The 25,934-nt window shown below is 40.7% G+C and overlaps 1 protein-coding gene across 5 annotated transcripts; it reads left to right on the forward strand.

Moving 5' to 3' along the window:
• On the forward strand, positions 1-25,932 carry LOC108099404 (calcium-binding protein E63-1). 5 transcript variants are annotated; one of them, XM_017202924.2, is made up of 7 exons: positions 1-175; positions 4,731-4,769; positions 4,865-4,904; positions 15,645-15,788; positions 21,819-21,969; positions 22,046-22,194; positions 24,116-25,932. In XM_017202924.2, exons 2-7 carry the CDS (start codon positions 4,731-4,733, stop codon positions 24,136-24,138), a joined length of 546 nt encoding a protein of 181 aa, XP_017058413.1. In that variant the 5' UTR covers positions 1-175; the 3' UTR covers positions 24,139-25,932. The 5 variants fall into 5 exon arrangements, with proteins under 5 accessions (XP_017058413.1, XP_017058405.1, XP_017058440.1 ...); XM_017202916.2 differs by lacking the exon at positions 1-175 and adding an exon at positions 2,065-2,478; XM_017202951.2 differs by lacking the exons at positions 1-175; positions 4,731-4,769; positions 4,865-4,904 and adding an exon at positions 6,666-6,896.
• The last annotated feature ends 2 nt before the right edge of the window (positions 25,933-25,934 follow it).

A 25,934-nucleotide genomic window follows, 5' to 3' on the forward strand; every position in this document is an offset into this window, starting at 1 on the left:
ATCGCTGCAGAGAACCCAGTACAAAAAGTGTGTTCGCGGCGGCCACAGCAGCCGTTCTGAAATCGGAGTCAAGAGGTCGCGTGTCCAAGTGCCTTAAAGCCTTTCCATCTCGCGCGAGTTTTCCGAGTTAGCCAAGATTGCGGACCAAGGGGACATCAGTGGGAACCCGCTCGGCGTAAGTGCGCTGCAACTGTAGATTTGGCTTAGTGATTGGCTTTCAATTTTCAATTGGCCCGTTGGAGTTCCGCTTTTTTGTTCGCCCCTCGACCTTGGGCACTTTTCACGCTTCGTTTGGCAGCCGGCCGTGTGTTTGTCTATCGATGATATCACGGCCGGGTCATTAAGCCCACAGCCAAGTGCGACATTTCTGTTTGCCTTCCGCCGAACTTAACTAACTTAAGTTGCTAAACGCCGTTCCCAGAGTCATTAACACCCCGTTAAAATCCAGCGTAAATCACGGGACTCGCCTTCGGGCACCAGAAAGTTTCATAATATTTATCTGGCACGATCATAACATGCATACTCGTACACACAATGTGCAAACATGTATATTATATGTATATGGTTTAAAAATAAACATTGTAAATATTTACATTGGAAATCTATAAAGAGCAAGGAGCCGATTTCTCCCATAATTCTCTCGCACGGCGTTCACACGGTCTTCGGTCAAACGGTTCTTATACTATTTGTTTTAGAAAATAATAATAATCATGATCAATAAATAAATTACTCATAAAAGTTCTGTGTCTGGCTGCTGCTTTCATGTTTATGAGCTGATAATGAGCTCGTAAACAGTCCAATTCCGGTTGCCTCTGCCTAGAAGCCATCCAAACTGATCTGATCTTGATCAACTGGGGGATCTCTGAATGCTCTGCAGAGAAGCAGGTTCCTTGACATCTAGATTTAAAGTCATTCACTGATAATAGCAATGACCGATGACAAGAAAAAGCTCTCAAGCAGTTGTGCAATTTTTAAAAATACAAAAAAAAAGAGTAGAAAGTGAGTTTACAGTACCAGTTCTATAAGCTAAACCACCTACATATTATATATAATGCATGGACTTAAATAAAAGTATTACATTGTTACAAAAAAGAAAAAACGAAATGTTGATGCTTAGCATTTTTCATTTCTGCTCAATTTATACACAATTTATAAAAAGAGGGACTGGGAATGAACTTTTTGACTGATGTTTGAGCAGCTGAGCAACTTGAATAAAATAAAATACGTTCCCGTTGTACAGTGTTGACTTAACTCCACAGAAATAAAGCTTCACCTTTTTGCGACCCCACGGCGTATGAGCAATGTGTCATTTTTGGACGCCTCACCTGAACACTCTGAACGGTCCACGACAGCTGCCTAATTAAAATTATCGCAGATTCCGTTGCTCCGCCGCCGTGTGCCAACTTTTTTGAGTGAGGCCCACGGGGCGGATTGTCGATCGGTAAAAATAGCTCATACGCAGAGTGGCACACGAACGCACTTGCAACTGCACAGGCACTTCTTTCTGTCATCTCCTGTGCGACCGGGTTGAATGACTCGAGTCCGTGCGTCCGACTAAATATAACCCTTGCAGTTTGCCTTCGCAGTTTATATAACACTCTTTCGAGTGCCGATCTCAGCTATAAAAGGGCTTTGAAAGGTGGCATGTACTTGGCTCTAGACTTTGAATACCCAGCGCCAAATGCAACTCATTGTGGCGCATTGATAAACAAATATGGGGAAACGTGTTTGCCCGATTCTTTTTTTACTTGGCTCTGATGGCACAGATCTTTCTTTAGAAACATATGCACAAGCAGCCACAATTCGCCTCGTCACAAGATCTAAATTTTATGCCGGCTGTTGTCGTTGACAAAGAGCAAACAAGCAGCGAAATCGGTGAAAATAAATCACAAAAAGAAATTAACAAAATGGCAATCCCAGAATAAGGCGAGATTTCAAAATTTTCGGTTCAAAAACAACTGGCGAGAGAGCATTCCGCTCACTGTCTCGCTCTCGCCGACTTGTTTTCGGTTTTCGCTTTTTTTTGGCAGCATTTCGAGCGCGTTGGAGCTCCGTAAAATGCTCAATATTGTTTGGGATTCCGAGGCGAGACGATCGTCGAAAAAGTCGCGCGCGCTGCTAAAATAAACTCAGGCGGATCACAAAGAAATTTATTATTAGGCAAACAAATAAAGGAACACAACATTAATAATCCCCTAAAAAACTTTAGATTTATATGCACAGAAGAAGAGAAATAAAAAACAAAGTAAACACACATTTTATTTGTGAATAATTATACGGCGAGCAGTGTCAAGAGTGCCAACACATTTAATACACATTTAAGTGCCAGTAAATAAAAACGAAACTAGGCCAGCACAGAAGGCAGAAAGTTGATTTAGAAGAAAATATTGCTCATACGCCACCGGCACCTCATTCACACCCCTCTCAGTTATCAGACTTTGAATGAGCCCAATGAGCGGACTGCGGCAACAGCTGAAGGTGAGTACCGCCCCGCCTTATCGATATTTGAACCCTAATCCCTGACGATCTTAAGTCTTTAATCTGAACTCAAACCGGCTCGCACTTGCATAAATATTTACCTAATCGCTTTTCAAAGGTGGCAGCAACTTTCGTTCTCCGACTCGCAGGCACTAAAGTTGCCGTTGCCTTCTTTGTATACACAATTTGTTTTCATTTCTTTTATGATGAGCAAATATTAAATCCCTCTCTCTTACGACCAGCTATAAATAATTTTAATAACAATATTGGTACTACTCTGTCAGGGTCGCCAAGGAATATGTAAATTAGCAGATCGTATTTGTTAATTTCAACATCAGTCGTCAACTATTTAGGGTAACGAAATTACACAGCGATCAATATAAATGTTTATGTTGGTTTATTTTCGGAGCAGTGCAAATTTAAATACGTTTTACGGCTTTAATGTTTGTAATTACTTTAAACAGCTAATGTAGTCGGTAAATACGGATTAATTACGACCCAATATAAAAGCTAATTGGTTTTAAATAACATTGCTTTTGGGCAACAATTTCAATGTTGCAAACATTCAGCTTGCGATTTGCAAAATTTAACATTTTTATGGAAGTCTACAAGTGAGTAGTATCCAGACCTAAATACAAAACGTACGTCGAGACTCTCATAAAACCGTTCCCCGACATTGCATTCTATTTTTCTGAAGTCATAAAACGCGTTGCTGTCGCAGCCCATAACATTGTAACCAAAACACATCATTAAAAGCGCAGACGAGCACCCATAAAAGGCATATGGATATAGATATGGATATATAGTAGACGTGTGCATGTTTCTGGAAATTAGCCTTTCGCGGGAGGGCATCATAATGGTTTCTTAATGTGCCGTCCAAGATTTTTGGCATACAAAATGCGCTTCAGTGCTTTCCAAGGCATTAAAAACGACGATTGTTTATCGGCATAGACGTGTATATACTTGGCGAATATAAACATTAGCGATTATTAACTTTTTCCATACCTTTGATGTGTATATTTAAGTTTCGTCTACCTAGAGCACACCGTTCAAGATTTAATTTGAGGTCCAAAGTTTGATACTTGTTTATCAGATTTTACCCATTGACGACACAGCAACATTTTGTCTGGATTTATACAAACAAGCCACAGATTTATGATTTTGGCAGAGCTCTGAGGCACATAAAAATGAGGTGAATAAGTGAAAAAGTGTCATAGAAAAATGCCATCAAAAGAGCATAAAAGCGCGTTCGCTACAAATTTATTAATTTGTTTACACGATGTGCGTCTTGGCACGTGAGCAACGCCACCATCTGCATAAATGTAATTTGATTAAAGCAGATAAACCTAAGGTAACTAACCTGGGCCAAGGTTTTACACATTTGCCGATTGGGCTCAAACGTCTGACGCATTTTAATTACAAACAAAGTGGTGCGTAGACTTTAAAGTTCGATTACAAACCACGTAAAAAAAGAGTATTTCAGAACTTATAAATTACAAAACAAAAACAAATAAGGCTGCGCATAAACTTTTTTGCAATATACAAATAGCATTAAAACGCAATTACTGAAATTTGTTTACAGAAAATTCAATTAAAAACCCTAAAAGGTTACATCGACAACACAAAAACAAAAAACCCTCTTTTCAAATTAAAAAATGTATCTAGGCCTCTTGCACAGGGTTTAAATGAACTTTGAAGAAGCATTGTTCTGGGAAAATTAAAATATTCGTTCTTTTCAGATACTTACGTAAATACTTTCACCAGTTTTGCTCGTTTATTTTGTAATTAATCAAAAATAGTTTGAATGCCTGCCCCTCTCTACGTAATTGAATTGGGAATAAATAAAAATCACGAAATCTTTTCTAGCCCCCTGCCAAGTTTCTTATATTTGGCCTATCGAGGGGTTGATGAATTCATATTAGTCTTAAAGAGCCAACTAATTGCATTTGCACTTCTTTTCGCTCAGTTGAGATGTTCGGAATTCCTCGAGTGAAAATAGATCGAACAACAACAAACATGGGCGGGTGTTAAAATAGCCAAAGAACAACGTAATAAACAAGAATGTCAAAAATAAAAAAGACTTATAGACGAAATGTAAAAATATATTCTTAACTCACCCCCAAATACTTTTAGATTTCCCCTGCAGCTCAAGAGTATGCTACATTTTTTTCATAGCAAGCTAATATATTAAATTTTATTTCCGACTTTATTTAATTTTGTTAACCCTTTTTCGGTTGTTTGCTTTTTTACAGATGCTGGGAACAGCTTTGCTGGGCAAACGGGCCACCAAGGTAAACACGAAATTATTTCGGATCGGTTTATTTTGACTGTTCGTTATTTATTTGATTTTCACTTTCGTTTCGTTTTTTGCCTTTTCATTTCACAGTCTGTCAAAAAGAAACCATTTACAGAGGTGGAAATCAAAGGTACGTAACCAAAACCACACCCCAAATTATCAGATAAATTGTTTATTTACAAACAAGACGAACAGTGACCTCTGTTCTTCTGGGAAGAAATCAACAAAATATGGGTTAATATACGCAGACTTGGCGGTGCTATCTCCTATTTGACTGTTCATAATTACTGCAAATTTATGTGGAAAATAAACAACCAGCTCGGCCATTTCGTGGCCAGCTCACACTGCGTATACGGAATCGGTTTTTGCACCATCATGGTGTAAAAATATTTTCGTTGTTCGGGGAAAAACATCTTTTTTATCTCACCTAGGATCAACCTGTTGTTTGAATGCTTAGAATGGCTATTATACTTGATCTATAGATGGCAGCTTGATTTTTCAACAAGGAAACAACTTCAAAATGGAAGAGAAATTACACGTTAGTGATTGCTATTTCTGTTCGAGTAAATTTAGACATGTGAAATTGCTGACCGCCTTTTGCATGTAGGCTGTCTTTAATTAATGTGCCTGCCACTAATTTCAGCAGGTGCACCGGGACTCAAAGATAGATGGGTTCTCTTCGAGAGTTATTTTTATATCTTGAAAATTGTTCGGGCAAGCACAGCGGCTTTAATCTAATCAAGATAGCCATAATCGAGTTGAAATTTAATTAACGCTCCTCTTTCCTTTTCCCTCCGATAGTAGAAAGAGTGGAAACAAAGTACTGGGGGTAAGAAGGCGGCAGATAGCTGACACCCCCGCATCACATGCCCAATTAACGGGCTTATAAAGCTTCCAATAAAAAAAGAGCAAAATAAAAGTGGAGCGGAAAAAATACCTGTCGTTTTTAACAGAAATTTAATTTGGCCTCTGGGATTTACCGCAAAGTGTTTACCATCGAATGGCGAATCAGATAAGATGCTGATCCCACACCACTCATGTGACACATTTCGCCGGCTGACAAGCCAAACAAGTCATATTTAAATCGGCGCCAGGCACTTTCATTTGACATTGCCTTCAGCTGTTGATCTCCAGCAAATATTTGCCCTTGGAGTGGAAAAAGCAGCGGGAAAGCAACCATAAACCCAATGACTCATTTATGGGGTTGGGAGGGTCTTATTGTTGCCAAATTACGGTTAAGATAAAGCCATAATTATTTATTAATTGTCCTGGAGTCATAAAAGTTGTTGTGGGAGTATGAAGAGGAATATTAAAAGTTTACACATATAAATAATAATATTTTCCCCAGTGTATTTCGCGTGTAACTGAACACATACTTAATAAGTAAACAGCTATGAAAGTGCCATTTTTGAAATTACAGAACTACCAGTATTTCCCCGATATCGCACGGCAATCAAGACGATTCCTACACAGGTACTTTTTAGGCTAAGGCCCCACTCAAAGTGTCCGATTGTCTCGCTCCGGCAATCAGACAACTGAAATCAAGATAAAGCCCATGGGAAGAACGGCGATGAGAGAGTGAACACCATTACGACATATAGACTAGCACTTAATGAAATCAGAAAGCCCATCCCATCCCCACACGAGTGTAGTATACACCCACCCACCGACCAAAATCGGGCTCTGCCATCCGGCTGATAACTCTGTTAGTTATCTGCGGGGAGCGGCGGGTGCTATCACCCAAATGAAATATAATATAGTACAATATAGCAAAAGTCGGCTGGGCTCTGGGTTCTGGCCCTGGTTAGTTCGCGTTCAGTCATTATCTTGGGAGTTTTCGTAGATAAATCGCGCGGTAACGCTGGCATTCCTGCAGCATTATTATTCGCGCCTTCGCAGAGTATCGCCAGCTTATGTAGCGCTCGGAAGTGCCCCTCGAGTGTCTCTCCCCAGCCGTGATTGATTGATTGATTGGCCAACTGATTAACCCACCAACTAACCAACTGATCGATTGGTCGATTGATAGCGTCGCGCTCGTGCCCGCCAAACATTCAAAACGAACCAGTTCTACCTGGCAAATTAGCGTCTTTCCGCTCTGGCAATATGAGCAAAGATGATAAGTGTGAGTATAAGTTAATACCGCGACTTGGCCAGAAGCGAACTTTAGTCAACCGCTATCGTTATCGGTTGTGCGAGTATCCGCGGAAGGTGGAATATTAACTAATTTGCAAACAGCAATCAACATTCAAAGAGACACGGCGTTGTCAATTTGTCGCCACACTCGTAAAACTAATTAAACGATTGTCACCAGACACGTAGGGCCACAAACACGGGGAGAAAAAAGCACTCAAAACTAACGTGTTCTAAATAAATATATAATATTGAATGTTTTATTGAATAAATTTTATTCCAAAATAAATAGTTTTCTTGCTAAAAGTAAACGTTATTGCCAAGTTTACAGATGTAAGATTAGTCTGCAACATAAACTACTGTTCCAAGTAATCAATTCATTCCCATAAATATTTATTTCCCCAGTGTAGCCTCGTGGCCCTTTGTATCTTCCTGTTATCACTCGAAAAAATTATCTCACTGCGTGCTGGTGTATTTGGCAAGTGGGCGGTTGGCAGTTAATTTGTTGCCACTTTGCCGCTGATGAAACCTGACAGTCAAAGGCAGCCGTAATATTTCTGCGAGTTTTTATTTATTTGTTCTTTTTTTTGGGACACGCCTGCATTTTGATTTATGGTTACGCAACGTTGGCAGTTTTTTAGGCTTCGTCCACAGAATTCTCGGCTTGGTACTCGACTTGAGTTATGAGTTGCAAGACAATTAGCCAAAAAGAAAAGACCCCAAACAGAAGTGAAAAATGAGAGCGTTGGTTGACTGTGAAATTTCAATTGTTTCTTTACAAGTGATTTATATATGACGTTCTGTTCAAGAATTTGTTAAGCAACATTAAAATTATTTGCTTCAAAGTATTTACGACCAAGTGTGCATTTATTAAAAAGTGAACCTGTTGGGTAAATTTAATTCAGTGGCTGTCTTAAAGGGTTTTGCCATAAAATGTATTTATCTCATCCCTTAAGCTCTGAAATGAAAAACAATTGTTGACCAATTTTCACATTTATGTACTGCAAAATGCGAAACGAGTGTTAAACAAATGTATATCGATGAATGCAAAGTGCTAATTTGGTCACGTAAATGGATTCAATAACAAAGCGAGATAAAAATTTGTTTTTCACAGTCTCCTGCTGTGCGTGTCTGAGTCCTTGACCCCCAGCCCTGAACCACCCCTTTTGCAGCCCCATTTCCACCCCACATTTGGCCCCCTCGTTTAGGGGGCACGTTTTGCGTATGAAAAATTTTGACGATACCAAAGGCCCTCGGATTGATTTTTGCATATTAATGCAGGACGTTGAATCGGAGCACAGCTGCAATCACTTTCGGTTGGGAGGGAAACTCTATATAGAACTGATGACTGGCCTTGGGTATTTTGACGGCCCATAAAAAGGAAAAGCCGCAGATAAAAGGCATCGACTGCAAACGCATCTATAACGGCCATCGCCTCGTTAAATCGCAAATTTATGATGCATTTTAACTGCATTGAAAATATTAAAAAAGTGATATTAATATAGAAGTCAACTTAGACAAAGTCTTTAAAGAGTTTTACCTAAGTGAATGAAATTCAGACACTCAAGTTTAATTGCGTGGCATTCTTTTCCAACGGCCAATAAAATTAACTGCCTTGTTTCGAGTATGTGATTAGGCATTAGAATCAGGCGTATTAACCGATTTCACCCCACAGCTCGTGGGTGGCGCCCTCTGGCGTCGGCACGTGACTTCGTTTGCGTACATCCCACGATTTTCGTAGGATGTTCGTGATGTTTTTGGACCCGCCTAGTTAGTTACCCCGCGCCTAACACAATTTACGCCTTTTGGAAAAGTTTCTTGCGGCGCAGTTTCCTTTTTATGTATCAGATCGTTTGCCAGTTAAAGGCCAAAGTCCTTTAATAAAGCTGCACATATTGTGAACTCTATTCGTCCATCTGTACCGAAGTTAACTGATTGGTGTTGTTGGCTTCTAGCTTGCATTTCACTCTGTTGGCTGCCCAAAGTTTTCGCAATTAATTTTCATTAAAAAGTTGTTTGCATTGGCGAAAGTTGAACGAACTGGGCAATTGAGAGGAAAAGCGTGGGTACTACAACAAAAAAGGGGAAAAAGTTGAATATTTGGACAGGGCTTCGTTAAAGAATTGCAACTCATTTGTCGGAAGAAAAAGATGAAACTTAGTTTCAAGTTCTTTCATCTCATATTTGTTTGTTAGGGAGAAATGTCTTGGTGTTAAAGTTGAAGAAAATCTAAAGAATTTCCGATTGTCCGGATGCCGAGAACTACTTGATTATAAATATTTTAATGCCTACTTTTAGTCACTCATATCAATAATTTCAGATCTCTAGAGATTTCGTTGGGATTACAAGCCTTTCATCAAACTGTGAATTTTAATTGGCTTCCCAAATATAAAATCTGCTAATTAAAATAGAATCGAATTCTTATTATCGCGAAAATCGGAATAAATTTGCATATATGTTTGAGGTTCTTGCAACACGTAAGTGGACAATGCGATTTAATTGAGAATTACATAAAAATGCAGCGATACCGTTGCATAAAACCTTACGTATAACGGTAGCCCTCTCTCTCTCTCTCTCTGTCTACCTCTTTCGTTTTCACTCATTGGCATATTCCCACAAATGCCGTTGCCTGCGATAACAACAACAACTCGTTTCCATCATTTTGTTTTGTTCCCCGCATTCGCTGAGCAAAACAAAAACGGGGCTTCCTCGTAGTGAGTGCAAGCGAGAGGGCGCGTTAAAAAGAGAGACTTAGTCGGAATCCCCCAGTTCCAGCCGACGGGAGTGAGAGTTAAAAAGAGAACACTTTGCACATTGCCCCTCCAAGAACACTAATACATTCGCCAAAATTGCATGCTGCACAGAATTCTTTTTGTTTTTGTCAATCTTACTGCACATGTTCTTGTTGTTATTGTTTTAGTTGGGGCAAGGTTACTGGAAGTGTTCTTATAAGATTTTATTTTGAAGTGTTTTCATACTGGGCGTATGCGTAATATTGGGAATGAAAAATATTAAACATATTTAAATAAGTTTTAGAATGATTCAAATGATTAGTCAATATTTATTTTTCGAGAACTTCGTCGTAAAATCCAACCAAAAAACAATGTATTTTAAAATTGCGTTCTTGGGCGGCGGAATAACCAAAATGTTATGCTAGTTAGCAATCGTGTTAACAAACTTATCATATTTCGTACAGATACACAGCGAAAAACCCAAAGAATCCTTGAAACGAAAAGCGAACGCCATCACGTGAATTCCGAGACGAAAGGGAAAGCACTAAAAAACATTCCAACGCGAGGGAGAGAGCTCTCACCCACTCCCCCCTTCGCATTCTCTCCCACACTCTCTCCCGCTTTCTCCGCGGCGAAGCACGTTATGAAAACAGAAGCAGCAACAAAAACAGAGAGAAGATTCGCTGGTTGCCCCAGCGATGAATGAATTTTTGGCCGAAGCCAGAGAATCCCGAAGTCTCGGGGACCCGAAGCATCTTCGGATAACGGGAATCAATGGGGGAGGAAGGCAGGCGAACACGAACCTACTGCCAATGGGGCTGCCATTCATGGGGTTCCGTTTTATAGCGCTCAGTTTCAGTTTCGAAGTCGGCGCGAACACAAAGTAGCGACGGATTGAAATTAACTAACAAAAACCAACCGAGCTATCGGTCCGTTATCTCACTATCTTCAATCTAACACTAACTAACGCTATCAGTTCTTTGAATTTCTTGGCTCGAGCAGCTGATTTCCCCCTTTAAAAGGTTACAAATTATAAGGATAATTGCCCTTGTTTTGGCTTGGAAATTCCCGATGATGTGGTCATTATACACCCGCCAAATAGTTTGAACTCAGTGCGCGTAATTGAAGCGTAACGTGCGTCCTTGAAGTGTCCGTCTATAAGTCCTTTCAGTCAGCACCAAAAGTTAAAAGCCAAGGAACTGAAAACAGACAACCAGAACCAAAAAAGAAGTTGTTATGTCACTGGGTTGTATGCAGCTTAGTGCATTATTTTATATCAAACGCCATAATTGTCATGACGAATGATGAGTCAAGATGAGTAAATTCGATAGGGAAGCCTTGTGACAAATAATGACAAAAAATATAATTCAAAATGAGTCAACTGAGGGAAGAGTTATAGGCTTTCATTTAAATTAAATTCTTAACAATATCAAATGACTAGTATGTGTATGTTTCATTCCCACTTTAAGACTATTTTGCTTTAGTCTGAAGCTTTAATCCTCGCCCTAAGTCACCTCCTAAGAACCGAAAGAAAGTTAAGTCAGATTTATTCGCCATCATATTTCTCTTGCTCACGCCATAAAACTTTCAATTTGCATCACCCCAGACGTATATTTATTGGCCTTAAGAGAAATGGCTGTCAGGCGGCATAATTATTGAAATATCAAGTCTGGGAAAACTCAGCGAGTGACGGGCGATAAATTGAGGAAAGCCGACAAGTGTCGGCGCAATGTGGGGGAAAACTGAAAGGAACGAAAGGGAAAGAACAGACCCTGACCCTGAACGCATTTTGACCTCATTCAGTCGAGATTTCAGCAATTAATTGCAATTAAAACACCAAGCCAAACCAATGGGGCTGACTATAATTGTGGGCGGCTCGGCCAAGAAAAGCAATAATCCAGTAATGACTCGAAAACCATTTTCCTTTTCGTTGTTTAAGTAGTGAAAACTAAACAAATCCCCCGTGTTACTCATACGCCCCGTTAACAGAGACACAAATAAGTGCACACATCCGCAAAAAGCAGAAAGTCATAATTGCCGGCGAGCAAAAAGAAACATTGAGCTAATAACAAATAAACGAGCGTCGAAAATAACACAAAACACTAAATCTATAAATACTAAATAGATATAGGCAAAGAACAACAGAAATGGATCACAAAGAAATCGCAAGTCAAGTGCGAGGTGAGCTAAGTATGGAAAATAATTTATTCTCACATTTCGTTCACTAAGTTATTCTACTTTTATTAATTTCACATGTTGATAATTCAACACACGTTAATTAAATTTCAGTATAGGGATCACAAATAAACAGAAACTCTGTTTAACTAGTTTGTTTTGCCACTGCAATTATCCCGATCACACATTTCTATGATAGCGCTAAGCGGCACATGATGTTGATATGGGCAATTATCACTGAAAACCTATCTGCATGTGTACAATATTTAGAGTCGAAATTAGACCGGGGGAACTTAACAAAACACAGTCGTGTGTCATGCCAAATAAATACATTCGCCCCCACTCGACATAAAAAAAGCAAACAAAACTGCGGAGCACAATCAAACACAATCAACGGAATTTCAAATCTAATCAACACGATAACTTTCCGTTGTGTTGTGTTTTTTCTTTTGCTCATTTGATGTCAATTACCATACACCATAGTATCTTATCTTGGTGACTCGACAACAATGTGCTTAATTATTTTACGTTCTCATTATTATTGTTAGGTCTCGACTTTGACTTTCATTCTTTACTCCTGAACCTTAGATTGATTTAGCTGTCGATATTGGAGCGAAGTTTCCTAAGTAGCCAAGTTTGATTAAAAACAATGTATCTTTTCTTTCTAAGTAAAGAAAAATACTATTTCTTTATTGTCACAAAGAGAACGAAAATAACCAACTGCTTTGATTTGAATCAAGCCAATCTAAGTCAGTTTCAGAACTCGCACTTTCGGTTTTCCTCTTTACTGTTTTTCACAGAATAGTTATGTCTTTTTTCTTGGCTTTTCCCAATCGTACACTCAACTCGGGGCTCCATGGACTCCCACACAGTGCCCCCATGTCCTCGTATATATAAAATGAATGTATGTGACAAATAGAGGCTCTCGAACGACCACCCACGCCCACTTCAATTTGACACGTTTGAAGTGTTGAAAAGTCCGCGGAAAGTGTTCACGCCTCGTCCTCTGTGCGGGATAATTTGATTTCATTGCGAATATAAAGGGGGATTAGCATTGCTTGCCAGGGTATTAATAGCCATGGCATCCGGAAAACAAAAGATTAAGTCTTCCACTATTAGCAAGTTTAAAGCTAATTTATAGGCTTCTTAAATTAACGCTACAAATAATTTCGTGAATGAAGTATTTTATTGTAACTCAATTCAGTAGGAGTTTCGCTTGATTTGCAGTGTGTAAGTCAGTAAAACAATAACCCAATAAATCTGTGAGGCTGCTGAAAACCCCAAAGGGTGTAATAAAACACTCCTACCAACTCCGGCACTTCCTCTTTCGAGCCACATTTCATGGCCGCTGTGGTTTATGCATAGTGCAATTTCCTCGCCAGCATTTTATTTGGTTGGCAAATCTTGTGCCAATATGTGTGTGGGATGGCAAAAGTTTCGGAGCTGGAAAACTTTACACTTTTAAGCGTTATTTACGACGGCAGTCGCAGTGTGCAAGTGCAATTTATTGGGGTTCCTCTGTGCGACGGCGAAAGTGTTGGCAACTTTCGTTGGCAACTCAATTACAGGGTCCCCGAAAACGAGGCTCCGGGGAGGAGCTAAAGGCATAAAGGGTCCCTCGAGGGCGATGCAATGCAATTATCAAGTTCATTGACAACGCAGGAGAACAGGCGACAAACCAAAACAGACAAGGACAAACAACAAATGTTTTGCTCTCCTGCGAGAAAGTTTTATTGCAAATTGGGAGACCTCGAGTACAAGGAACACTTTTAAAATTGAAGGGAGGGGATTTCTCCCCAAGATGTCTCTGCAATTAGTTACAGCGACACTTACAGATGGCCAACTTTCCGCCACATCGCACTTTGACTTTGTCATGGAAATGTCGCCCCGAACTGACCTGAAGTTTGTCTTTGTCCCGATTTAATAAGGCCATTATCAAACTTTCGCTAATTGCAAACGCCAACAAATAAGCGCTGTCTGCGTCCAGCTTAGTTTACAATTTAGTTTGCCCAAAAGGGGAAAGTCCTTCGCTTTGTTCCAACTTTCACAGGCATTTAATGAGCAGCCTGAGGGGATATTTCTTTGCTGAATTTAAAGCTTTAAAATAACGTCGAATCCCTGGCCAATTTTCACGAATTTGAATTCAATCAATCCACTGTCAGCGGCAGAAAAATCGAGTTGAGCAACAGAGCAATTTGAATTTGCCTAAGTGTCGGGACATATATTATCTGTACAGTACACACTCGCATATACACGCTGTGAAGGCGACGACACCAACTTAACTAGATGCCAATCAAATGCGCCGATCCATGGGTTAACCTCAATATGTCCCGGTGTCCCGACACCTGTCATTCCCTCCATTCCCCATTCTCCCGGAGCCGCAGACACTGCACTGTAATATTGGTGTCAATGTGTCAATATTTGAAGTATAAACACGTGTGCAATTACAAACTATACAAGTACGAGCTCGAGTGTTTGTGTGTGTGGATATGGGAGTGGGTGTGTGTGTGTGAGTGGTGGTATTAACAAAAGCAACGGCAACGGAAGTGCTCTACATGCGCCGGAAGAGGGGAAAATGGAGGGGCGGGCGGCTGAGAGGGCGTGGTCTGGTGGAAAAGCGGCTTTGGCCCAAAGCAATTTACATGCAATTTTCGCATATCTTGTGGCCCTATTCCACTTTCCTTTGCATCGGAATACAGCTAAAAACGGACGACTGCCTTTAAAGGATAATTTTTTCTTTGCCTTTTGCTCTCCTTTTACAATCTAATTTTGTAAGCAAAAAAGAGGGTTTGCTAAAGATATTTTTGGTAATAAAAAATAAAACCTTATCCCACTAACTTCAAGATATCTTTAATCTATGTTTTCCAAAGGCTTAGTTACCACGAAAATTCTTCTAATATCCCTCTCCATTTCCTCATTTATCCCGCCAAGTTGCATAGCAAATTGCACGCAAAGTTATGCGCGATTGGAAAAATTATAAGTTCTGGCTAAACGGCAGTATTTATGGCCTCTTTCTGGCAGGCCAACTGCAAGTTTGATCGATTTGGCATTGGGCACCCTGACGTGGCTTTATGGCCACAAGGCATTGACTGAGGTCTCCTCTGAGGTCTTGGTTCTTGGTTCTTGGCGTGCCGCAGAGAAGGCCGTCGCAAGGCCTTAATTATTGTGCAAGGACCCCATCGCGAACACCCCCAAACTTCTTGGAAGCACATTAAATCCCGAATGAGCCTTTAAGCCAGAGTAATTTCCGTCTTAGCCCGGGAGCATGCAACGATTATTTCTGTTTGTTCAGCGGGGAAACAAGAAAATTCCCCCAGCCGACGAGCAGTTTTCAGTGGCTTTTGCTTTTCGCGCGTTCATAATTTGAACAAATGCACCAACAATGGAAAACAGGCACGCGAGTTTTCCCCCAAAACAAATCACGCATTTCCACAGAAGTGCTCTTTTATTTTACGACTCTTTTTCTTAGCTTTCCCTTGCTTTTCTTTGGTTTACCCCCGAAATGTTGTTTGGCAAATTTGCGTTTTAGGATTGCGAGAACTTAAGACGCCATTTCACTCCAGCAGATATGCAAATACTTATGTGGACTGTGTAGGTTCTTGTGGCTAACACGGCGCATACGTAATTTTCTCTTGGGCAAAACCACAAACAAAAGAGGTTTGGGGTTTGGAAAAGCCGTAAATGGGAGATTAAATAAGTGTTTTCTTTAAGAGGCAGAAACTTTAGGGGAAAGCATAAGCTGCTATATGCGTGTTAAATTCTTAACTTTTTGCTTTAGTTGATAGTTTTCTCATCATATAATAATATATTTTGTTTCTTTTCTTTTGTTCCAGATCTGCGCACAGCTTTCGATCTACTAGACAGAAATCGCGACGGCAGAGTCACCGCCAACGAGCTGCAGTTTATGCTGAAGAACCTGGGCATAAACGTGAGTGACGAACTCATCCACGATCTCATACGTGAGGCAAGCCACTCGGGTAAGTGCCACTTACATTAGCCCCTTTGTGCGGCCCTTTTTCGCCTGGCCAACAACCTGTGGACACGAGTGCAACAGTTTGTCCCCGTGAAAGTGTTTGTTTGTCTGCCCTTTAATAATTCACGGCGCCCGGTGGCAGTTGAAAGGCCGTCGGGAAACGTTAATTAAGCCAACGGAGGAATGCCGATTGGTTCCACTCTCATTTAATCAAGCTCTGACCGGGTCACAAACAAAAAGGTTAAATAAGCTGGCTTTTGCTTTTAATTTCCCAGAGGTAAAGCAATTGCTACGAAAACAAAATCAAGTTTTTAAAGTAATTGAATCGTTAATAGAAGCGGCGCAAATAAGTATGCTACACTTTTTATAGGCAAAGAGAAATATTCTGTGTTTGCAATTTATTTCCATGGGAATTTAAGTTAAGTATTATTAGACCATCTCGCTTTAAGCCACTTTTCTACTTTCTGACGGCTGGAGTTTTCCCCCTTAATTCGCTCGTTAGCAAATGCAATTTTTATATTGGAAATTCCCCCGGGAAGAAGGAAAGCTGTAAAAGCATTTTCTTAGCCTGGTGAAAATAAAGGCGATAAGCGGAGGGTGGACATCCGGGCCTTTTCTTGTTGCATTCTCGGGATGCTGTCAATTTGTGTTATTTATATTTCATTTATCAATTTGGCCCAGTTGCGCTTGTTCAAATTAAGTTAGGCGAGTCTGGCGGAAAATTGAATCTTCTCCATTAATATGCAGTTGTTGTCATGTTCACTACGTGTTCGCATCAATAATGGAGTTCTCCTTAAATAGACAGAGCTATAATTATTGTGCACTCAACGATTTTATGTTAACAAAGCATCGATTTTGAAATCTATTTGCTACTAATTTAAATAAAAAATTTTAAGTTAACAATTTAATAAAACACCTCTTTGGTTGCATACTAAATTGACCACTTATTAGCCAATTTATAGATAAAAGCTCCACGTCAATTAAAACCGCTGGCTGACATGATTGTTCGCCAAGTGTTTGCATAAATTAAAGATAGTGTCACTCTTGTTTGTTCGACACCGGTAATTGAGTTTCGGTTAATCGCTTCACAGGTAATTAAAATATTTGTCCACTGCATTAGGGGCTCTTATCGGCGGTCTGCAGTTTGCACCGGCTGTGCTGTAAATTTAAACTCGGTCACGTTCAGATGAAAAGCGGGTTTTCCAGGGGCTTTTCCACGGGGATCGGTTTGCGGGCGAGTGACATTTATCATATAAAAGCAGGCAACTGTTGCTGACAGCAGCTCCAGACGGGGGCGAACGAGGGTCGGTGGGCAGGAGGATGTGTTTTGATGGCTGCCACCGGCAGGCGGTGTTGCACACGCCCCTTGCCACATGTGGATCGGACGCGGGGAGACCTGTAAGTTGACAGCGAACAGTACACGGGGCACAGGCTGCGACATGTGCCAGACAGACAAAACAAAGGCTCCAAATCCGATCAAAGAGTTCGCAGTTTAAAAATATACCAGGGGTTATGGAGGTCCTCTATAAGATAAACTTAAATAATCTTATTTAATATAAAATCTAAAATATTTCTCTCTCTTTGTGCATTCAAAAAGTATCTCAAACTTATGTATTTTCCCAGTTTTAAAATATAATGTCCATATAATGCCCAAGTAATCTCCAATATCCGCTCGGCAAATAGAAAACTTTTTGCGATTTAAGGCAGGTCCTTGAACCCCATCAAAGGCAACCGAATCAACATAAAAGGGCATCAACTTGGCCCAGAAATGGCCACAAAAGACCAAAGACAAAGACACTCCTCGCCCAGTGTTTTGCTGTTGGTATTCACTTGGCCAGCACTTCGATTAAGGCCCGGTCAAGTCGCTGAATGTGGCTTAAAGCGTGCACTTTATGGCTTCATTAACATTCCAGGGGTTTCAGTGACACTCTCTGGGGAGAAAGTGCGGAGAAAGTCGGGGGAAAGTAGGTTGGCAAGACGCTGATTCCGATTTCGCTAAGTGACCACCTGGCAGAGCTTTTCTTGGCCTTATTTATGCGTTCAAAGGAGCACGCAAGCAACAGTCTTTCTTCTCCATTTTCCATTTTCCACTTTCCTCGCTTCCCTCGCCCTATTTTTCCACTTAATTTCGGGGTCAATTTCCGCTTAGGCTGCCATTTGAAAATTTAATTTTTCGCTGTGCGCTAAGCGGCATTTAAAGATAATTGTTGCGCCCCCCAAAAAGGGGGACAAATTAATTGATTTCGGGAGTTGTGGGCTGCAGGTCGGCCGCCAGATGTGCTGACAGCTTTTAGGCGCACAATCCACACAATCGCCAGCTGGAGGCCATTAAATTTCCTATTAGCCAAGTTGTTAAGTGTCAAAGCCAGGCCCGCGGGGAATCTCCCTGTGTGCCGCGTTAAATTAGTTTGCCGTGGCCGAAGCCACAACCGCTGGGCTTCGCATTAGCGGCAACTGCGGACGCAATTGCACAACCACCGAATCGTGGGTAAGCCACCCACAAACCAAAGCAGCCTTGCTGCATTCGACCCTCTAATCGAATTCCAGCGAACAACCCCGTCCGAAATTTACATAACGAAGTCGGCACCCAAATTAAAGACAGCTCCGAATGCCAGCAGCAAGCGGAATGAAAATGCCCCGAAAATGCCGGAGACTAAGTTCAAAGTTCAGTTGGAGCCTTGAAATCGCTGCCTTGAACTGCATTTCTTGTCCGAAAAGCACGGATTTTCCCATTACCAGCAGACATTGCACATACGCAGCGTTGCCCTCTGACGGAATTTAATTAATTGCCAAACTGCAAGGTAATTTATTGGCCATCAAAGGCAGTCGTTCGTTGCTCACTGCCTGTGTATTAGTCAGCACTTATGGCCTGTTTTACAAGCCCGAAAACCGAATGGCCGAATGTCGCCCCACTGCAGCGCAACAATCAAACAAGAGTGGCTCAGTGGTTGGGTGGTTCGGGTTTCTGCCCCACAAATACAAACGTAAAACGCCCGGACGAACTTCCGTTTCCGTTTGCCGGGGCATGAGGTCACCAACAACCTACAACCAACCAACTGGCAACTGGCAAGAGCCCACAACCAGCAGCTCCGTTTGCCAATAATTGATTACACTTTGGCATGAAGTTGTTGCCACACACCTCGGCAATTCCCCCCAGATTCCCCTACTCTGCCCCCGAAACGAATGCACTGACAGACCGCAGTGGCCATTTGTTATGCCGGCTGTCATTGGGTGTCCCTCATCCAGGGGCAGCCTACAAAGCCGAAGGGATCTGTGATTGAAATAGAGTCCTCCGAAAAGGTGGCAAAAAAGCATTTAAAATGTGTGCAAATCGAATATCCCAAACTGCATTGAAAGTAAAATTAAGTGGCAGAAAACTTGCCTTATTTACTTTTAATTCCCTGATTGATTTAGCTTGTTGATCGGCCAGCTTAAGTGTTATAATTTAAACCTCTCGCCGGGAGAAACTTTCTGCAATCGATCAATGCCAAGAATTGCTGGCAACTGCAGGTCAAGCTTGAAAATTCTTTGCTCTGCCCAACGAGCCAAGTGAGGAGGGAAATACAAGTACTCGTATGTATGTGGCATTTGCTCCTCCACAGGACTCGTTCTATGCAGGACATTACCGAAATGTGCGACAAACAGTCGCAGCCAGAAACGCCCTCGCCTTCGTCCTTATGGCTCAAAAAAAAAGTAGAAAATACAACAAAAAACAGGACGACAAACGATGACAATGGCGGCAACGTCAACATCAACATACATATAACCAAGCCATTTTCATTATCCTTGGACTTGTCCTTTTCGCAGCCTGACACAGACATCGGCGCAGATGGAGGCGGAGATAGGGATAATGTGCATTTGGTTTTCGCATTTAAAAAGCCAAGAGGCTGAAAGCGGAAAGAAGGCCTCTCAAGAACGGGGGCTTGGCCCTTGAAATTGAGAAGGAAACTTGCAGAACCTGCAGTCATAAAAAGGAAAAAAAATGACTCATAGTTTATACCCTATTTTGGAGATTATAATAAATATGATGTGACTTGATCTATTTTGTATTAAGGAATTACATAAATTGGTTTAGAGCCCCAAATATTTGGGCATTAAAACTATTTCACCAACACTTTTATACACTTCCTTTTTCCGACAAACAAGAAATCCCTTTTCAGGGAATGGGAACTCCAAGCAGAGTGAAAGCCGCTAAGCGCAAATGAAAATATTTTCCAAGCAGCGCCGACACACAAATGTCACACAGATGTCAGAGCGACAAGAAAAGCAGGAAAAACTGCGGCAGGAAAATGGCGAATGGAGGAAGTGGATCGGTTCGGGGAGGATGACAATAATGGGTCGTGTTGAGCGTGTTGGGCGGCAACATATGAGCAAATACCCAAAGCAATCATCGTGATATGTTGATATGTTGACGATGGAGCAATATTTGTGCTCGGCCAGAGAGTTGGGTGTGTGCGAGTGGAACTTTGTTTTGCCAGTTGGCTGGAGGCCAGGGAACTCTCTGATTGCACTGTCTAATTGATGCGGATCCGCCTGTTTGACCCCTAATGCGTTTTTGATGCCGCCGAGCGAAGAGCAACAAATGGTTACTCGGGGTAAGATTCGAGGAGCTTCTCCGTAATTACCACCAATTATTTTTACGCCAGTTTCAGCCGAAATCTCTATCTTTTACTTAGCAAAGGGCTTTCGTTGTCTTGGCAGCGATTGGGGTGTTTTAACCAGATAAAAGGAAACGAAAAACAATTAAGAGGCGTTGAAAATGATAGGGAATTCACCCAAGGTATGCTGAAATATAAGAAACGTTCAAGGAAACATTATGAGTTGTCGGTTAAATCATTTCAGGGAGCTGAAAAAACAAACTGAATGATTATCTTTATACCTTACAAAAAATTGTGGAATAAATTAACTTGTCCTTGGTTCTTTTCGGGATAAAAAACGAATTCAAATTAAGAAGTTAGTGCTTTGCCATCTTCTTTCTTTATTGCCATTTCATTTAATTAAATTATTTATGTCTCCCAGTTCTATTTCCTGCCTTTCAACACACAAATAAATTAGCAATTCTAATTACGGTGGCGGTTTGGTCAAACAAATTGCAATTAGAGATGAAAAACCGAATTATATACACCGCGTTTCTTTTTCCATATCCTTTGGCATTCGCCGGCAAATTTATGCGAGCGGAGATTATTACAGATTTGGACTTCATTTTCGCCTCCATTCACAGAGTGAGCCGCGCCTTTCACTTATTTTCCCTCTAATATATCTTTATTATTTTTCTTGTTATCGCGCTGAAGGTCAAGGCCGAATGACAGAGCGCAAAAGGTTTTCCGGACGCCGTATCTTCTGCGCTTAATTATAAAAGTTTCAGCGGCAGAGATGAGTTGAGCCACTGATTTCCCACTGAGCGCGCTCACTTGCAGCTTTTGGCTTAGGATTTTCCCCCGGCTTTCCCTCTAGCTTTCCCTTTTAGCTTTGGCTTTGGTTTTGATTTTCCCTTTTCCCCACTTTTCGGAATGTTAATGGTCGCAGAGATCTCAGCCGGAAATGCCTCTGACAATGGCAGCACCTGGGCAGCATTCGGATTGGCGCAGGAGGAAGCCTGCCGAGCATATCCTGCCAACAAAGGATGTCCTCGTTGCTAAGGATTGAGGCGTGTAAACATTTCCCAACAATGAAAGTGCATTTTTTTGTGCTGAGAAAAGTGTTTGTTGAAAATGTTTCCAGCAGCACTTACACGCAAAATATTTGTGTTTGGAGGAGTGATTTAAGCTAAAGTTTAAAATAGTTTGGTAATGTATTCCAAATCTTTTAGTTTCGAAATCAAAGAACTCCTTATCTTATTGTGCTTAAATATATAAATGAAGAGGAAAGTATATTAATTTCATTACCAATTTTTCTGCGTGCATCCAATTAATGCATCCAAAAAATGTGTTATCCGGTAGAGAAATCCCACTGTTGCACTCGTTCGTGTCTACAATTTCCAGAATTTTCTCCAAATCCTATTCCTTAACCAGAATTCTTCTCCTCCGATTCGCAGGCAATGGCTTAATCAACGAGGCCGAGTTCCTGCAGTGGGTGGGCAGGATCCAGGCGCTGCGGGACGAGCAGCAGTCGCACGAGGACAGCAAGGACAGCAAGCCGGTGGACGAGGCCGATGATGTCACCGAGGACTTGATAGCCGCATTTAGGTGCGTACCATACAGTGCTTTGCATATCCGCTTAGCGACGCCCCCGCTAATTCCCTGATTCCCACTCGTCCTGCAGGGTATTCGATCGGGATGGCAACGGGTTCATAACGCGCGACGAGCTGCAGACCGCGATGGAGATGATTGGGGAGCCCTTGAACGAGCAGCAGCTGGAGCAGCTGCTGGTCATCGCCGACTTGGACCAGGACGGGCGCATCAATTACGAGGGTGAGTGCAGCCCACTCCTGCCACAGCCACAGCCTCAGCCACATCCACATTTACTGCCACTGCTACTGCTACTGCCACAGCCACAGCCGCCGTTAAAAGGACAAAGGACACTGCTGACGCAGGCGTTCGCGTGGAAGGACATGTGTGCACCGACAGAAATTAGCCATTGACATTAGCAAAAACAATTTGGTTTTTTCACAAGGCTACAAAATTAGTTGAGGGAACTTTTAAAGCGGGCTCAGACACCAAAAAGAAATGAAAGCCTTTGAAGATTTTTGTGGCAAATGCAACTTCAGCACTTATTTATTTTCAAGGCTATTAAATTGCCATTGCTTCTTGTCCATATGACTGTTATTAAGCTTGAGAGGATCCAGTCCTGTCCAATTGCAGCTGCGCCTGTCTGAGCCTTAATCAAGCGATGGCATAAAATATGGCAAACCCGTGTCAATATTTGTGCTACGCACCGAAAACCGTACGCCCATAAATCAGCTAGACAAATACGGCGACAACAAAGTTTATTAACCTCAAGGAACAGCAACAGGAGTTCACCTAATGCGGCCGAAGGTTTATTTGTTTGTTTACTCGTAAAGTTTTTTATACCCGCTACTTGCGGCCTGCTGGGTTTATTGGGTTTTCGTAGATTGAATCCCTAGAACTAGAAGTTGGTTTTTATGATGCAGCAACTAAAACTGCTAGTAAGGCTTCTGCATATGAAATTGTGTCATTCAAACGATAATCAAACTCTGTTTACAAGCAAATTTTCAGTAAAAAACTAAAAGCTTTAAAACTTTAGCTTATGAAGTGACTTTAAATTGAAACCTAACGCTCCCTTCCATAATTTGTTCCCCTAAAGCTACCTTTTAGTCATAAAAGTGAGCAGAGGTCTGTGGCTGGTCTTAAGTTGCAGACATAAAAACTTTTTGATAAGCAAATAACTACAAGAGCAGAGGAAAGAAAAAGTCTATAATGCAGTTGACCCAGAATGAAGTGGCAGCACCTCACCTCACCTCTCAGGATCGCCTTTCCCTGGGCGCCACACCCACTTATTATTCCGCACTAATGGCAAAAAATGGCGGCAGAGAATTCCCCAGCGTGGCATTAAATTGGTTTAATAAACTTAAACTAATACGGGGACATGCTCGACTCGAGTGTCCTCTTTGTACTTGCTTTTTTTTTTTTTTTTTTTTTGCTTTGCTTTGCTGTTGTTGGCCCGGCCAGGAATCCCTTGTATCATTAGGTTCATATGCCAGCGCCTCGCTAGTTGATACTTTGACCTTGTAACGCATTGACATGTCAGCACCGCCCAGCCGCCCAACAACCCCTCCGCCCACAAAGTCCGCCCAGTTCAGCAAAGTTCGAAAGGAACAGCCCGCAAGCCGCATTTGTTTGCTGGCATCTGCAATTTATTTACTCATTTTGCTCTTGTTGTTGCCCGAGCCTTTGCCTTTGCCTTCACGCTATTTACTTTGCGCACCGGCATCGACAACGGCCAACGTTGCGTATACGTTATACGTTCATTCGGTATACGCAACGTTGTCCGTTCCATTTTTGCTGACACTGCAGCGTTGGCCGCCGGAATATGTCGAGATTGGCCGGAGCAACACGTACTCCGCCTACGGAGAGCCCCGCCCATAAAGAGCCGCAGTTCGTTTTTCGGAGCGTGATTGCCTGGGGGCGACAGCTTATGTAGTTTGGATCTCTCATCTGTAAACTGTTTTTGCCTCGGTGGGCAAAAGCGTCGAAGGACACTTTGGAAATTCGATTTATTTCGTTTGATTTGATCACCAAGTTGTCTTATGTGTTGCGGTTAATTATCATACATCTTCACTAAACGTTATTTATTTTGTAGATTTACTATTTCCAGCGCTTTTGCTCTTTATATTTGATGCACTCTCACCCTCTTTTCTAATTTCAATTTTAGAATTCACGAGACTTTTGCTGTAAGCAGTTTTACGCCCGACTTGGAGGCATGGTCAACAGAAACCCCCGGAAATTTGGAGTGGAATGCAGCCCGAGTTACCCCTTCAGAATAATTGTTAAGCTATTAAGAATATACTCAGACAAGCAGAAAATAATAATGCAACAAAGCGTGCAGAACGTAATTGTTTGAAATTTTATACACAAAAAAACTTATTTATACAAGGGTTTGAAAAATGTGCAAGGCAGGCCACACACACACCCATCAAGTTTTCGTTTCATCCAACACCCGCATACAAACACACACACACACACAACCATATTCATATGTAAATTAGTTTCAAAGTTTTGTCGATTGAATTAATTCAAATCAGCATGTGGAAAATTCAAACAGAAAAGTTTAGACTAATTTTTGTAGACGATTTGCGTCGAAAATGATTTACACCACACAGAGACACACACACACACACAACATAAACATTAACATATATAATGCATATTCGGATAAGTCTGAGCGCGTGAGTGATATTGTGTTTAGGGTGCTGCAAAAATAAATAAGCAAGCAAACGGAGAATAACAAAGAAAATTACAATTAAAATATATCTTGATTCGGAGAAAGTCAGAAAGTGGATTCATATATTTGTATTTTATTGTAGTTATGCTGCTTTCAATGTATGCGTGTTTCAAATACCCCAAAAACAAACAAAAATTGTTTAAAATTTGTTAGAATAAGGAAATAAATGTTAACAATTTATATAAGAAAACAGAAGATTTAATTTCAGTTGGGAAGTGACATGGTAGAGTTTTCAAGAAACACGATTTTAAATGTTTGAGATTATTAATATGTCGATGTTTTCTCAGCTCTATTGTTTAGTCACAAAAAAGATGAGACAACCGCAAGAATTTAAAATGATAAGCCCGTTAATTAACAATTACCAACAACCTGAATAGAACATTTCAAAGTTCTCAGAATACAAGTTCAAAAACTAGTAATTTAATTTATTTTTGTTCTGCATAAAATAATTTTCAAAATTTAAGTCCATTGCATATTGCCGTCCCATAGAAAATTTAACAAGTAATTTTTATAACAATTACAACTCATCAACTTGAGGCATTGCGGTTTCAAATAATATTTGGTTAATTAATTTGATATTTCCTTTTTTGATACAAACTTAGAAGAGTTCAAAAACAACAAAAAATCAAATTCAAAGATAAAATACATTTAACAAAAGTGCTCTTTTGAAAAATCAGTGAAACAAGAGTTAAAAATATATATTTACATTAAAACACTAAATAAATAGAGTTGGGTAAAAAATATGAATCAGGTCAAAGGTACAAAAAGAAAAATGGAAAAAGCAAGTACAGCATACAAGGAAACCACAACTTTTGTATGGTATTTACAACAGGACTGCAAAGGCAAAGCGAATTAAAACCTAAACAAAGCTTGAAAACCAAATCAAACTGAATTCTTACTTAAAATATTGAATATACCCAGTAAATGTACTTAAATTCAAGTAGTTTTTTATGACCTCTAAATGTGCTTAACAACTATATGCAGGACTATATACCTACCCAACAATATACTACTTATATACAAGATTACTGTTTATGTTTATGTTCAAACTACAAACCTAATATTATCTTCTATATAGATATAGATACTGGATAAATCGAAACACACAACAACTAAGACATTATCTGTATGCGTACTTAAAGTGGTAGATAATTGGTTTAGGTATTAATGATTTCATAATTTATAAATGCGATTGCGAGTCGGAAAACGAGATGTGTCATAATAAATAACGGTACACCAACGCTCAATG

The sequence above is a fragment of the Drosophila ficusphila genome, unplaced genomic scaffold, assembly GCF_018152265.1.
Source record: "Drosophila ficusphila isolate 14025-0441.05 unplaced genomic scaffold, ASM1815226v1 contig_286, whole genome shotgun sequence".
Classification (NCBI taxonomy): Eukaryota; Metazoa; Arthropoda; class Insecta; order Diptera; family Drosophilidae; genus Drosophila; species Drosophila ficusphila.

Coding starts and splice junctions, on each gene's coding strand:
- LOC108099404 (XM_017202916.2), top strand. CDS start 2,443: ATGAGCCCAATGAGCGGACTGCGGCAACAGCTGAAG. Junction 4,905..15,644: donor TACAGAGGTGGAAATCAAAG/GTACGTAACCAA, acceptor CTTTTGTTCCAG/ATCTGCGCACAGCTTTCGAT. Junction 21,970..22,045: donor GACTTGATAGCCGCATTTAG/GTGCGTACCATA, acceptor CTCGTCCTGCAG/GGTATTCGATCGGGATGGCA.